Consider the following 12655-nt stretch of genomic DNA (forward strand, 5'->3'; position numbering starts at 1 on the left):
AACGTCGAATCTCCTGTTCCCTGGATGCTGCCTGACCTGCTGTGCTGTTCCAGCAATAAAGTTTCAACTCACCCCTGAATAATGCCCCTAACCTACACCTCCTTGAACACTATGGGCAATGTAGCATGGGTAATTCACTTGACCTGCACATCTTTGGACTGTGGGAGGAAACCGGAGCACCCAGAGCACCCACACAGACATGGGGAGAATGTACAAACTCTACACAGACAGTCGCCCGAGGCTGGTATCAACCCAGGTCCCGGGCACTGTGAGGCAGCAGTGCTCATCACTGCTAGCCACTTTACCACCTGTTATAGGAGGGGTTTTGTTAGGCCTTTATTTTACAATTAAAACTGCGGATGCTGTAAATCAGAAACAAAAACAGAAATTGCTGCTGAGGCAGACCTGCTGGGGTTTTCCAGCAATTTCTGTTTTGGCTCCTATTTTATAAATGTGTGCTTTTTCCTTCCAGTGTGACACCAGACTATATATATATATAATAAAAATAATGACTATAGGCAGAGTCTCCAGAGTGCTGGTTGTCAGGTAAACAGAGACTGGCATCACTTTTGTGTGAAATGTGATGAGGGGCGGTCATGTGACCTGTCCCTTTAATAACTTGTTACAGGCGCTCGGATACATTTCGCTCACGTGGTCTCCCGGTGAATTTCCTGCAGCATCGCAGCTTCTTGCCTCGCTGGGAAACTTCACAGCCTCTTTGCTTTCACTCCCCCTTCCTTATTTGTTGCCGCTGTTCAGTGTTTATAACTTTTTAATTCCACCCCACCCTCCCCTGTCATTTGCAAGCTGTGTTCCCCCCTCCAACAACTCCCACTCAGATTTCAGAAGATGAAGTGGGCAGAGATTGCGGCAGGAATTTCGCTGCTGGCGCTACTGTCTGGAGTTTGTGGGGGACAGGCAGCAGGTACTGGCCCCGCAGGTCCCGGCGCTAACGTGGAATTTTTATTTTTAATAAGCCCGTGAGGCCGGCGAACTTCTTGAGTGGAGCTGGTTGCTGCATTTGCGTTTCTCGTACTCTTGCCTCTTCTAACTGGGGCAGTTGGGGTGAATGGCAGCGATAACGGTTGTTTGTTTTTGTTATAAATTATTGCAGCGTGTGTGTACAAATACCTAGGTACCAGTGGTTTGATGCAAGTGTCCAGTGAACATTTCAGTAACGCGGTTGCAGTTTGACTACAATTTAAATCCTCTGTGGGAGAGGTTTGCAGTGAAGGTGGAATTTTCCATTGTTTTGCTGGTACTGCCTCCAGTGTTAAGGTAATGTCATTTTGCACTTGGGAATTTAAAACACAAACTCTCATCTCCTTTCTATGTTGACTGCTGTCTGGTAGTTTTGAATATTTAATATTCAGGTCAATTAAATATCCTAGCAGCCTGCTAGTATTTGCCCTGATGAGTAATACTGATGCTGAAGTGTACAAGTAAACAGCACAAAGTGACTGAATATCTCTTTTTTTTAAAAAAAAACAATGCTGGGCTTTGCAGAATGTCAATTGGTGTTTCAACTGACTTTTTTTATATAACAACAACCTGACAGAAGGATAAAGACAAGCAGACCCTCCATATTGCAATATTCAAATCTGATGTAAGTTTGAAAACTTCTAAATTGTTTCTGCAGGTAAAATGTATTAAGTATTGCTTATGCATATTTTAAATTACAACAATATTGGTGCTTACTAATCCTCACTGAGTTGGGGATTATTCTGTCTACCATGGTCAAAGTTCTCCTATTACTGAGTCAACAACTGTATAGGATGTTTCTGTATGAGCTTGGGACCTGGAACATTTAGATAAAATACCATTTGTGACACCTAGATCTCCAGTGCTTCAAGCCCTTTTTGGATTAAAGAATGGCAGAAATTTATGTCTTCACCAACCACCCCCATCCTTTTGTTACCTTAACCAACATTCGATCAACCTCCTTTAATTGAGTATGTTCTGCTCTGAGTGAATGAGACAGATCCCCAAGTGGAGATTTCCAACGGTCAATCTGAATCCATCAGATACTGAATAAAGCAGCTGAAGGATTCAAATACTGAATAAAAAAGCTCTCTTAGTTGCTTCACCCTTTTTTAAAATTCTGTTTAAAACAGGAAGAGCCTACACGCATCATCAAGCAGTTTCTGCATGGGACAGACTTTCTGAGACTCCTTTTTGCCCAAGTCCTGCTGACCTGAGATTGCTGATCTACTTCTGAACATTTCTCATTTTTTTGCTCAAAATGGGGGGAGTTAGCTAACAGATGAAATCCACTCCTTTGTCTGTACAAGCCTCCAGGATGCATTGAGGATTTTGCATTTCATTCACTGCTTCTTTTGGATTTAGGGCTGCTGTAGATGTAGTTGCTTCCATTTCAGCTTGGACAACTAAAGGGTTGGAATTTTTACCCTTTTTTTACCTTTTTTTGATTGATTGGGGTTTGAATACATCAACAAAACTGCCAAAATAATGAACAGAACCCTTTTTATTATAGTTAAAACACAACAGTGAAAGAAGATATAGGTGATCTAGTCCTGTTGAACTTTGAGAGGAATTGTGACACACTTGTGCTATTTGACCACTTCAATTTCAACCTGACGTCAGTGGCAGGTTAATTTTCAGTGTTTCATTGAAAGATGGGCAGCATAGAATTGTCTGAGTCAGCAGTAAAAACTGCTATTTGTATAGTACCCTTCAACTCAGGATACCCCCGAGTGCTCTGCTGCCCAAGAAATATGTTTTGAAGGGTAGCTGCTGCAGTAATGTGGAAAATATGGAATGTCTGCACAGGAAACTCCCACTGAAACTTGTACGATAAGGGGTTAAGTCTGACTAATGTGCTAATGATAGTACACATGACTAAAAGGATGTTATGTAATGCCATGATCTTACCACCTCTCCTGCAGCACTCTGACTGGTTGAAGTCAGTGCCTTAATAAGGTTTCTGTTTGCTTTGACCAGGCTGTTTAACAAGAATATATTTTAAAGTTACCAGTTAATCTGCTTCAATCGTGTCAAGTGAGGGATTATGTGATGGTTACAACACCAGGGAGAACCCCTCTTTTTCCTCAGTGTCATGGGATCTCTTGTGTCGATGCATGGACATTATTTAATGTCTCATCTGAATTGTGGCACTCTTTCAGTACTGCCCTGAAGTTCAACTTGGATTCTGTGGTTGAGTGATTTTTGAACCCTCCGATTCTAACCTGGAAAAGCATCCTATTCACTGAGTCACGGTTTTTATTTTAGTCATTTTTTAGTTTAATTGGATCACTTATTTGGTCATCTAACTAATGCCATTAAAGGGACATTGGTTTCTGTCAGATGACATTGATTTGAATCTGTGTCACACTTGTTTAGAGGGATATGGGCCAAATGCTGGCAAATGGGACTAGATTAATTTACCATATCTGGTCAGCATGGGCAAGTTGGACTGAAGGGTCTGTTTCCGTGCTGTACATCTCTATGACTCTATTTAAAAGCTTGCCTGTCCATTTAGTGTATTGTATGGAATTGACCAGTTCAATGCTCAGCTCAATTAATTTCCCTTCAAAGCTCACAGTCCTACTGACTGTAAAGGAGCAATTATCATTTTTTACTGACACACACTATATAGCTAACATTATGAATTGGTTAGTCCTGTATTTCAGTCTGGTTAAGGTGCAGTCATTGGCCTTTTGAACACTTTTTAGTGAAGTGAGTGTTCAGTTGTTTGTTTTTGGCATGATGTGGGATGAGATGCTCAGCACAACAAGATTAGTTTCTCACTCCCTTGTGGTGATCTGAATGTCACTGAGTCATAATCCTGGAGCTCCCACCTTTTAATGGCACTGTGGGTGTACCGACACACGATGGACTGTAGTGGTTCTAGAAAGTAGCTCATCACCACCTCCTTTGAGGGGAATTTGGTGATGGTAATAAATGCTGGCCTAGTCACACATGCATAGGATTCTTGAATGAATAAAACAATAATATCTTCAAAGGGACTGAAGACATAAGACATAGTGGGCGGCATGGTGGCACAGTGGTTAGCACTGCTGCCTCATAGCGCCAGAGACCCGTGTTCAATTCCTGCCTCAGGCGACTCACTGTGTGGAGTTTGCATATTCTCCCCGTGTCTGCGTGCGTTTCCTCCGGGTGCTCTGGTTTCCTCCCACAGTCCAAAAGATGTGCAGGTTAGGTGAATTGGCCATGCTAAATTGCCCGTAGTGTTAGGTGCAGGGATATATGTAGGGGAATGGGTCTGGGTGGGTGCGCTTCGGCAGGTCGGTGTGGACTTGTTGGGCCGAAGGGCCTGTTTCCACACTGTAAGTAATCTAATCTAAAACATAGGAGCAGAAATTAGGCCATTCAGCCCACTCTGCCATTCAATCATGGCTGCCAATTTTTTTTTAAACCCCATTTTCCTGCTTTCTCCCTGTAACCTTTGATCCCATTGGCAATCAAGAACTTGTCCATCTCTCTCTCAAATATATTCAATGACGTGGCCTCCACAGCCTTCTGTGGCAGTGAATTCTATAGACTCAACTCTCTCTGGCTAAAGACATTTCTCTTTATCTCTGTTCTAAAAGGTCTTCCCTTTACTCTAAGGCTGTGCCTTTAGGCCCTTATCTCTCCTACCAATGGAAACATCTTCTTAACATCCGCTCTGTCCAGACCGTTCAGTATTCTGACACTCGGCAAGTCTGGCAACATCTGTGGCTGGAGAGAGACAGAGAGAAACAATGAATGTTTTAAGTTTGAGTTCTGAGGAAGAGAATGCTGGACTGTTCTCCTGGAGGTGGGATTGGTTGGGGAGGGGGTGGAGGTGGGGGGAGAAAAGAAAGAGAAGTCCCATATCTATTGTGGGCGAGAGATTCTTTCTCCATATTAAGGCTGAGTTGCTAAAGGGAAAAGCTGTGATCTTCAAATTTGATAATTTGGGGAGGTGATGTGGCTAATCGTGATGGGGGGAGGGTTGTGTGCTTGTCCCCCTTACCTGGAAAGGCTATCTCCTCCTCAGGTGTTGGAGAAAGTGCTTCAACCATGTCCTGAGGCAGAAATGATCCTACCTGTCCACCTCCCTTCCCACCTATCTACTCCGCCCCCACCCCCCGACCTATCACCTACTTATCTCCCCTTCATCTACCCATTGAGCTCTCAGCTACCTTCTTCATTTCTCCTCCCACCCCCACCCCCTGCCATTTATCTCTCCATCCCTTCGCCTCACGGTCTCTTTCCTGATGAAAGACGTATGCCCGAAATGCCGATTCTGCTCGTCGGATGCTGCCTGGCTGGCTGTGCTTTTCTAGTGCCACACTCTTCGACTCCTCAGATGTTGGAGGCTCCCACTGGATTTAATAATATGTTAGTCCACCCTCCGGCCTTTCACTCCAATTCAGAGAAAATGATAGTCGAGCGATCGTTCCCCTTGCTTTGTGCATCTCTGACCCTTCTTTCATCCTGATATCCGGGTTCTGAATTCTAAGAGGGAAAACTTGCCCTATATTGTTGGCAGCACTGGGTACGAAATGGAATATTTAAACTGCTTTCACGTTTATTCTATATTAAGTGTCTAATTTGAATAGTAAAATTCCCAATGTGCAGGAACCCTGTGTCTGACCGTTTGGAGTGAGTCCAATGGTGCTAGTGATTTTTTTTTTTTTTTGTTTTGTTGTTTCTTTTAGTTTGGATATTTTGTTTTTTGCTTGTAGCGTCATGGACTGTGAAAGTGCAGGGTCCAGCCCCACTGGCTTAGTTTAGTCATCTTTAAACTTATGGTTAGTAAATGTTGATGTTGAAATTGCTCACTCACCACAGTACAGAAGACTCTCCCTGATGTGACCCCGTTCTCTAGCAGGTGCTGAGAGACAGGATTTTTTTTTTTGAAAAACATAGCTGGGCTGTGAGCCATTTTATGGCAGAGATTTGTTTTTTTTTTAAACCCACTCCCAGCAGAGAGAGAGATGAAACTGCTTCCAATGATTCAGAATTTGAAAGATGGGTAAAAGGAAGCTTTAGATCATAATACATTCAGTAGTTTTACGGACACTCAGGATTGACATGACCTTAAGGCAGCAAAGCAAGTAAGGCAAATATCTTAACAGCAAAATTTAAAAACAGAAAATACTTTTAGATTTATAAAAGGTGAAGTGTCAAAAATGAAAGTGAACTCCGTGCTTTCTGTTCTGTGGTGCTGTAGTTTCAATCGAGGCATTCAAAAGGGGATTGCTACACTATCTGGAGAAGAATTTGTATAGCTACCAGGAGATTGGGTGAAGGCAGAAGAGGTTGAATTGTTAAAGGAATAACTGCCTTGCGATGATGTATGGCTAAGGGCAACAGCTGCTTTCGAAAGGATCAAGAACAAAGGAGGGGAGCTTTGAGTGAAAGGCAGGAGGTTTGGAGGAGAGACGTTCTGGAGAGCGGTGGGGGGTCTGGGAGAGGAGTTGAGGTGGGAAACCTCAAACCTTCTAAAAACGTTAGTGTCATAACATTCAAGAACATAGGCCTAATGTAGGAAAGTGGGACTAGTGTAGGTGGTACATTTTTGATGGGCTAAAGGACCTCTTCAGTATAATGATTCCAATGGGACCAATAGACCAAAACTGGGTCTAGAAGAACTGTAAATGGTAATGACTCCTGTTGTCAATAATTGTAGTGCTGATGCAGATTAAGTTAAGATCTGAAATTGGGTGGGAGTCTAAGTGTCAGAAAATGAGGTTCTGTCCCTTGTGTTGCTCTTCCTTGAAACAGAGCAAGAGGCCAAGGACTGAGAAGTCCGTATGAGAGGCAATTTTATCTTAATGACTTAAGTTGTGTTGATGTTGGTTCTTCTGATGGGATGTTTGTCAGCTGGTATGATTTTACTGACTGCGATGTACCCGGAGTTTATTGGGTCAGTCTGCAATAATTCACCTATTGGAGTTCATATTTATCATGGAGTTAAACTCCCCTCTGATAAACAGGCAAAGAAGTATTGTCGTCCAAAGTGCATTTGGTTTACACAGGGCAGTACAAGGGTGTTAATACCAATGAGCTGAACATTAACCGTTTTTTAAATAATTGCATTAGACTTGTTTGTTTCTTTTTGGTTTGTTTCTCATTTAGAATGTGCGGAGTTGGAGACATGTGAACTTTGTATCACTGGTGATACTTCGCTGAACCTAACAGACTGCGTGTGGGCACAATGTAAGTCAGGTAAGTGCTTTGTACATAATCCTTACACACTGGCCTGGAGCAGTCTTGTTCGTTGCTAATTCTTTATAGAAAGGCTGTTTCCCAATATTCCATCTCAAAGATGGAAAGATATTCAAACTTTTCAATTCAGCGGCATGACCAACATCAAGTTCTTGTTCTGGAGGGGCACAAAATGGTTTTGGAGCCTACAGGTGTAGTCAGAGCTCCAAGGCAACCTTAGTGGGTGTTTACCAACTACGTACCTCCCAAATTAAATGCTGCTGTGATAATTATTGTGGTTGAAATGTTCAGATTATAGTTGGTAGTGTAAGGCAGGTGAGGAGGGTGGTCAGCTGCTTTTTCTATGACCTCATTGAGTACCATTGTTCACTTCTCAACCTATCTGATTTGTTAATGCATGACCCTGCCACGCAATTTGCTTTGGTTATTTTAATGGGGAGAATTCTCTATGGGGGGGAAAAGCTTCCCTCTCTGTTTGTATCATCAAATATAAGGCAAACATCACTGATCTGTCAAGCAGTTTTTAATTATAGTGCTGCCTTTTACCTGGGGACACTCAGTGTCTTGGCTCAGGTGGTTGCTTGAGATGACATCAGCTGTTGGCTGCATCTCTCTGAATATAGAGCTCAGCATGCTTTGTTCCCAGATACTGATCTCAAACTGTGTCAATCATCTTGTAACTTCCTACTGGTTGATGAGGTTTAGCAGGTGTAGAATTGAAAAATGATCATTCTTGATCGAGATTTGGAAACAATAGATATTGATCGCAGTTGATCCAATGTAAACAGGATCCTTTTGTTATCTGTTTTGTTTTTGTTCACCTGAATAAAAGCCACTATTTCTACAACTACTTTTCTAACTTTGGACCCTTGCAGATTCACTCCTCTTCTTCAGAAGAGGATTATTGGACTCTATTTTTCTGTCTTCACAGATGCTGCCAGACCTGCTGAGTTTCTCCAATTTTTATTTTCGATTTCCAGCATCCACAGTATTTTGCTTTTATTTCACTGCTGTGTATCTCTCCCTCCTCCCTATAAATATTTGACATTTTTAATTATTTCCTAAAAGTGATGGGTTTTGATTTTGCTCTCCTTCAACCCTTTATGATATTTTCTGTTCCAATGAAGTTTCTCGCAACCATCACACATCCTAAAGGACACTAAAGCCAATACAACTATGGCGACATGTCAGTACTTTAATGTAGAAAACGCACCTGCTAATTTATGTACAGCAAGCTCCCACAAACAAGAGCATGGTAATGACTGGGAAATCTGTTTGTGATGTTGATCAAGGGATAAATATTCACTGACACACTGGAGATAACACCCCTGCTCTTCAATATAGTGCCATGGGATAACTTTCTACACCCACCTGAGGGGGAATATGGAACCTCTATTTAATATCTCAGCCAACAGCTTCCTCCACAATATAGCACTTCTTCAGTACTGCACTGGAGTGCTAGCCTTATTGTTCTGTGCTCCACTTCTGGAGTGGGAATCTTTGTGGTTGAGGTGAGTGCGCTGCTAACTGAACCACAGACACCACCACAGAGTAACGTGTCAAAAATTCTAGTTCTCGGCACTATACACTTGGGGATGATATTTTGCCCTTGGAGGGAGCACAGTGTAGATTTGTAATGAAACATGGACTTTGTGTTAATCTAAGAGAGAGACTAAGCATTCTGAATCTCTCTGGAATTAAACTTTAATGGTATTTTTATTAGAGTTTTCAATATATTAAGGAGAAAAAGACTGGGTAGCTGGAGAGAAACAATTTCTAATGGTGGGGAAGGAGGGGGGTGTTGTTGGTGAGGTTCTAAAGATTAGTTATACGGCCTGGAAACAGAAACTTCGATTGGAGTTAGACTTTTTTTTCAGAAGTAAAATGGGAAAACAGTTCTAAACCTAAGGGTTAATAGTTTGGAACTCTCCAAGTGGCAGTTGATACTAGATCAGTTGTTAATTGTTTAACCCAAGGTTAATGAGTTTCCCTTAACCAGAGAGATTAAGGGCTATGAAACAAATGGAGATGAGCACTTTGGTCAATGGTTAACTGTGATCTCAATTGAATGATGGTACAGGCATCGAGGCTGGGATGGAGGTGCTGAGGGGAACAGGGCTGAACTACTTAGTCCTGTCCCTGTGTTGGTGACTGAATAATGCCGGCAGAGAGTTGTGGTGGAAGCAAAGTCATTGGGGACATTTAAGCAACTGCTGGACCTGGACATGCACATGGACAGCAGTGAGTTGAGGGAGTGCGTTGGTTAAGTTATTATATTCGACATGAGGATTAAATCTTGGCACAACATTGTGGGCCAAAGGGCCTGTTCTGTGCTGCACTGTTCTATGTTTTATGAATGTGGCTAATGCATCTAGATTATGACTCCTGAATATATAACCTCTTTCCAGAGAAGAGCTCTTTGCAACTCGTTGCAGGTTGCCTAGGTAAGCGAGTAACTTAAATATTTAATAGAACTTTGAGTGAGTAATGGAGCACATCAGATTCCAATTTTAGTTTGGTACAGTGCTGAGTTTGCAAAATTGCTGGGTACGGTATGCCACTAAATCATTTGTTAACTGGCTTCTAACTTTTGTCTGGAGTACTTGAGCTGTACTATCTGATTCATGAGTTCCTCACTACTTCAGTAGACTTCTGATCTTTATGGCTCATACAGTGCAGCTGATCACCTTTTGAGTTGTTGGGTGATAAATGGGCAATTGGCCACAGTCCAATGACCCAGAGAAAACTTCTCTCCATTAGGAGGGAAAGAAAGCTATTTTTCACTTTCCTGATTCTGAAACCCTATATGTGCAAACATGAAAAGTGCATACTTAGTTTGATTTAATGAGCAATATTTGTATTTAAAGCCATAAAATTCCCACTTGCAATCACTGAAGTGATAGACTGGTGTTTCCTAGCAGTTTCTGTGATACATTAATTTAGAGTTACTGCAGTTTCCTATCCACTAAAGGCTTTACTATAGTTAGAGAGAATTTATAATTGTCTGATAATATTGCAAAAGTGATGGTCTTTTTATTTTTATTTTCATCTTCATCCTGTCGGACTGTTGAAGATGCAAGAATATATGGACTTAGTTGCAAAATTTGATTTTCTTAACATGGCTTTTAAAACTTTTATTCAACTAAAAACTGTTCATAAGGATCAGATGCTGCGTAGATTTTATGATTTACCTTCCTACCTTGCTTTTTATCACCAATCTGATATTGTGACAGAACAGAGCACAGCCTTCAAATAAAAACCACTGATAAACTTGAGCTACTGGATTCAAATCACCTCTATACTCCAAACCACAGAAATAATAACTTCTCTTGAGAATAGGAGAAGTAAAAATGGAACCACTGGAAAATGAGGCTGGAGAACAAAGGAATGGCAAAGGAACTAAATGGATATTTTGCATCAGTCTTCATGGTGGAAGACACCAGCAGCATATCAGAACTTTGAGAGTGTCAGGGGTCAGAGATGAGTACAGTGGCCTTTATTTAAGGAGAAGCTGCTGGGAAAGCTGAAAGATTTGAAAGTGGATAAATCACTCAAACCAGATGGACTCCACCCCAGAGTTCTGAAGGAGATAGCTGAAGAGATTGTAGAGACAGTGTTCTTGCAGGAATTACTGTTGTCAGGGAGGGTCCCAGAGGACTGGAAAATGGCCAATGAAATAACTTGCTTTAAAAAGGGAGGGAAGCAGAAGACAAAGCCATAGGCTAGTTAGCCTGACCTCTTTTGTCGATAAGATTTTAGAGACCATTATTAAGGATGAAATTGTGGAGTACTTAGTGTGGTAAAATACGGCTGACTCAGCAAGGTTTTGCCAGGCATGACCGTTCCCTCATAAATCATTATATTTTGAGGAGGTAATCAGCAAGTTAGACAAGGGAGAGCCCGTGGATGTGACCTGTTTGGATTTCTAGAAGGCCTTTGACAAGGTGCTGCACAGGAGGCTACTGAATAAGATAAAAGTCCATGGTGTTAGAGGGGCAAGATATTGGCATGGATAGTGGATTGACTGGCTGACTGACAGAAGGCAGAGAGTGGGGATAAAGGGGTTTTTTTCAGGATGCAGGATGGCAGCTGGTGAGTAGTAGAGCTCCACAGGCATCAGCGTTGGGACCACATGTATTCACATTATACGTTAACAATTTGGACAAAGGGGTTGAGAGCATTATTGCTAAGTTTGTAGATGAGACCAGGACAGATAGTGTTGAGGAAGTGGGCAGGCTGCAGAAAGACTTGGACAGGCTAGAGACAGTTTCATCTGTCTGTTCTTTGCCCAACGTGGGAAAGTGTGAGGTTATGCACTTTGGTCGGAAGAGAGGAGGCATAAATTATTATTGAAACTGGTGAAGGCTACCGAATCTAAAACACACAAAGGAACTTAGGCGTTCTAGTTCAGGATAACCTTACGGCTAACGTGCATGTTTATTTGGCAGTCAGAAGGAAAATAGTGTTAGCATTCATTTCTTTTCCAAGAGGGCTAGTGTACAAGAGCAGAGGAGTATTGCAGAGGCTGTATAAGGCTCTGATCAGGCCACATTGGAATATTGTGAGCATGTTTGGACCCTCTCTATATAAAGAGGGGAGGTGCTGGCATTGGAGAGGGTCCAGAGTTGGTTTGCAAGAATGACCCTGGGGCTGAAAGGCTTGGCATGAGGAGCGGTTGAGGACTCCGGGTCTGTACTTGGAGTTCTGAAGGATAAGAGATTGGATTAAATTGAAACTTACAGAACCTTGAGAGGCCTAGATAGAGCCAACATGAAGGAGATGTTACCACTAATAGGTGAGATTTGGACCTGAGGGCACAGCAGACGGAAGGGACAACCGTTTATAACGGAGATGAAGAGAAATTTCTTTGGTCAGCGACTGATTAATCGCAGAACTCTTTGCTGGAGAAGGCTATGGTGGTCAAGTCATGAGTGTACATAAGGCAGAGATCAGTTCTTGTTTGGTAAGTGCAATAAGTATTACAGGGAGAAGGCAGGAAAATGGGGGTGAGAAATATCTTTCAGCCATGATTGAACAGTGAAGTGGACTTGATGGGCCAAGTGGCCTAATTCTGCTCCTGTGTATTATGGCCTAATAAAAGGTAAACTTCCTAAATACCAAAGTATTGAAATTTCATTGTATTTACAAGGAGGGAATTTTACTGGATTCCTCCAGTGTCTCTGTCTCGGGGTAAGATGAAGAATAATCATATCAAAGTCATGTCTTACACCCTGCACTGTACCCAAAGTGCTGTCATATCAAATTGTGATGTTTTCTTTTGTCAGAGGTCTGGTGCACTAGCTATTGAAACACCATCTGTTTGCTGCATTTTCTGGTGTCATACTGGGGAAGAAGTAAATTTTATTGCTTCAATAATTTTTATTGCTTCTGGCATTGGAAAAATTGCAGTTGTGCCTGAGATCTTGCTGATTAAAATCAAATCCATTTTCCTCCTGGGAGCCTGTTTTAACTGAGT

General features: G+C 42.0%; 1 protein-coding gene across 3 annotated transcripts in view; it reads left to right on the plus strand.

The window, feature by feature from the left end:
• The first annotated feature begins 634 nt into the window (after positions 1-634).
• Positions 635-12655, plus strand: part of cd164l2 (CD164 sialomucin-like 2) — a 43999-nt gene continuing 31978 nt past the window's right edge. For 2 of the 3 annotated variants that reach the window (XM_043717245.1, XM_043717246.1), the window contains exons 1-2: positions 635-925; positions 7090-7179. In XM_043717245.1, the coding sequence (XP_043573180.1) occupies positions 850-925; positions 7090-7179 (166 nt within the window). In that variant the 5' untranslated portion in view covers positions 635-849. The remainder of the gene's footprint in view (positions 926-7089; positions 7180-12655) is intronic. The other variant, XM_043717247.1, reaches the window with a different exon arrangement.

Source organism: Chiloscyllium plagiosum, chromosome 27 (assembly GCF_004010195.1).
Source record: "Chiloscyllium plagiosum isolate BGI_BamShark_2017 chromosome 27, ASM401019v2, whole genome shotgun sequence".
In the NCBI taxonomy this organism is placed as follows: Eukaryota; Metazoa; Chordata; class Chondrichthyes; order Orectolobiformes; family Hemiscylliidae; genus Chiloscyllium; species Chiloscyllium plagiosum.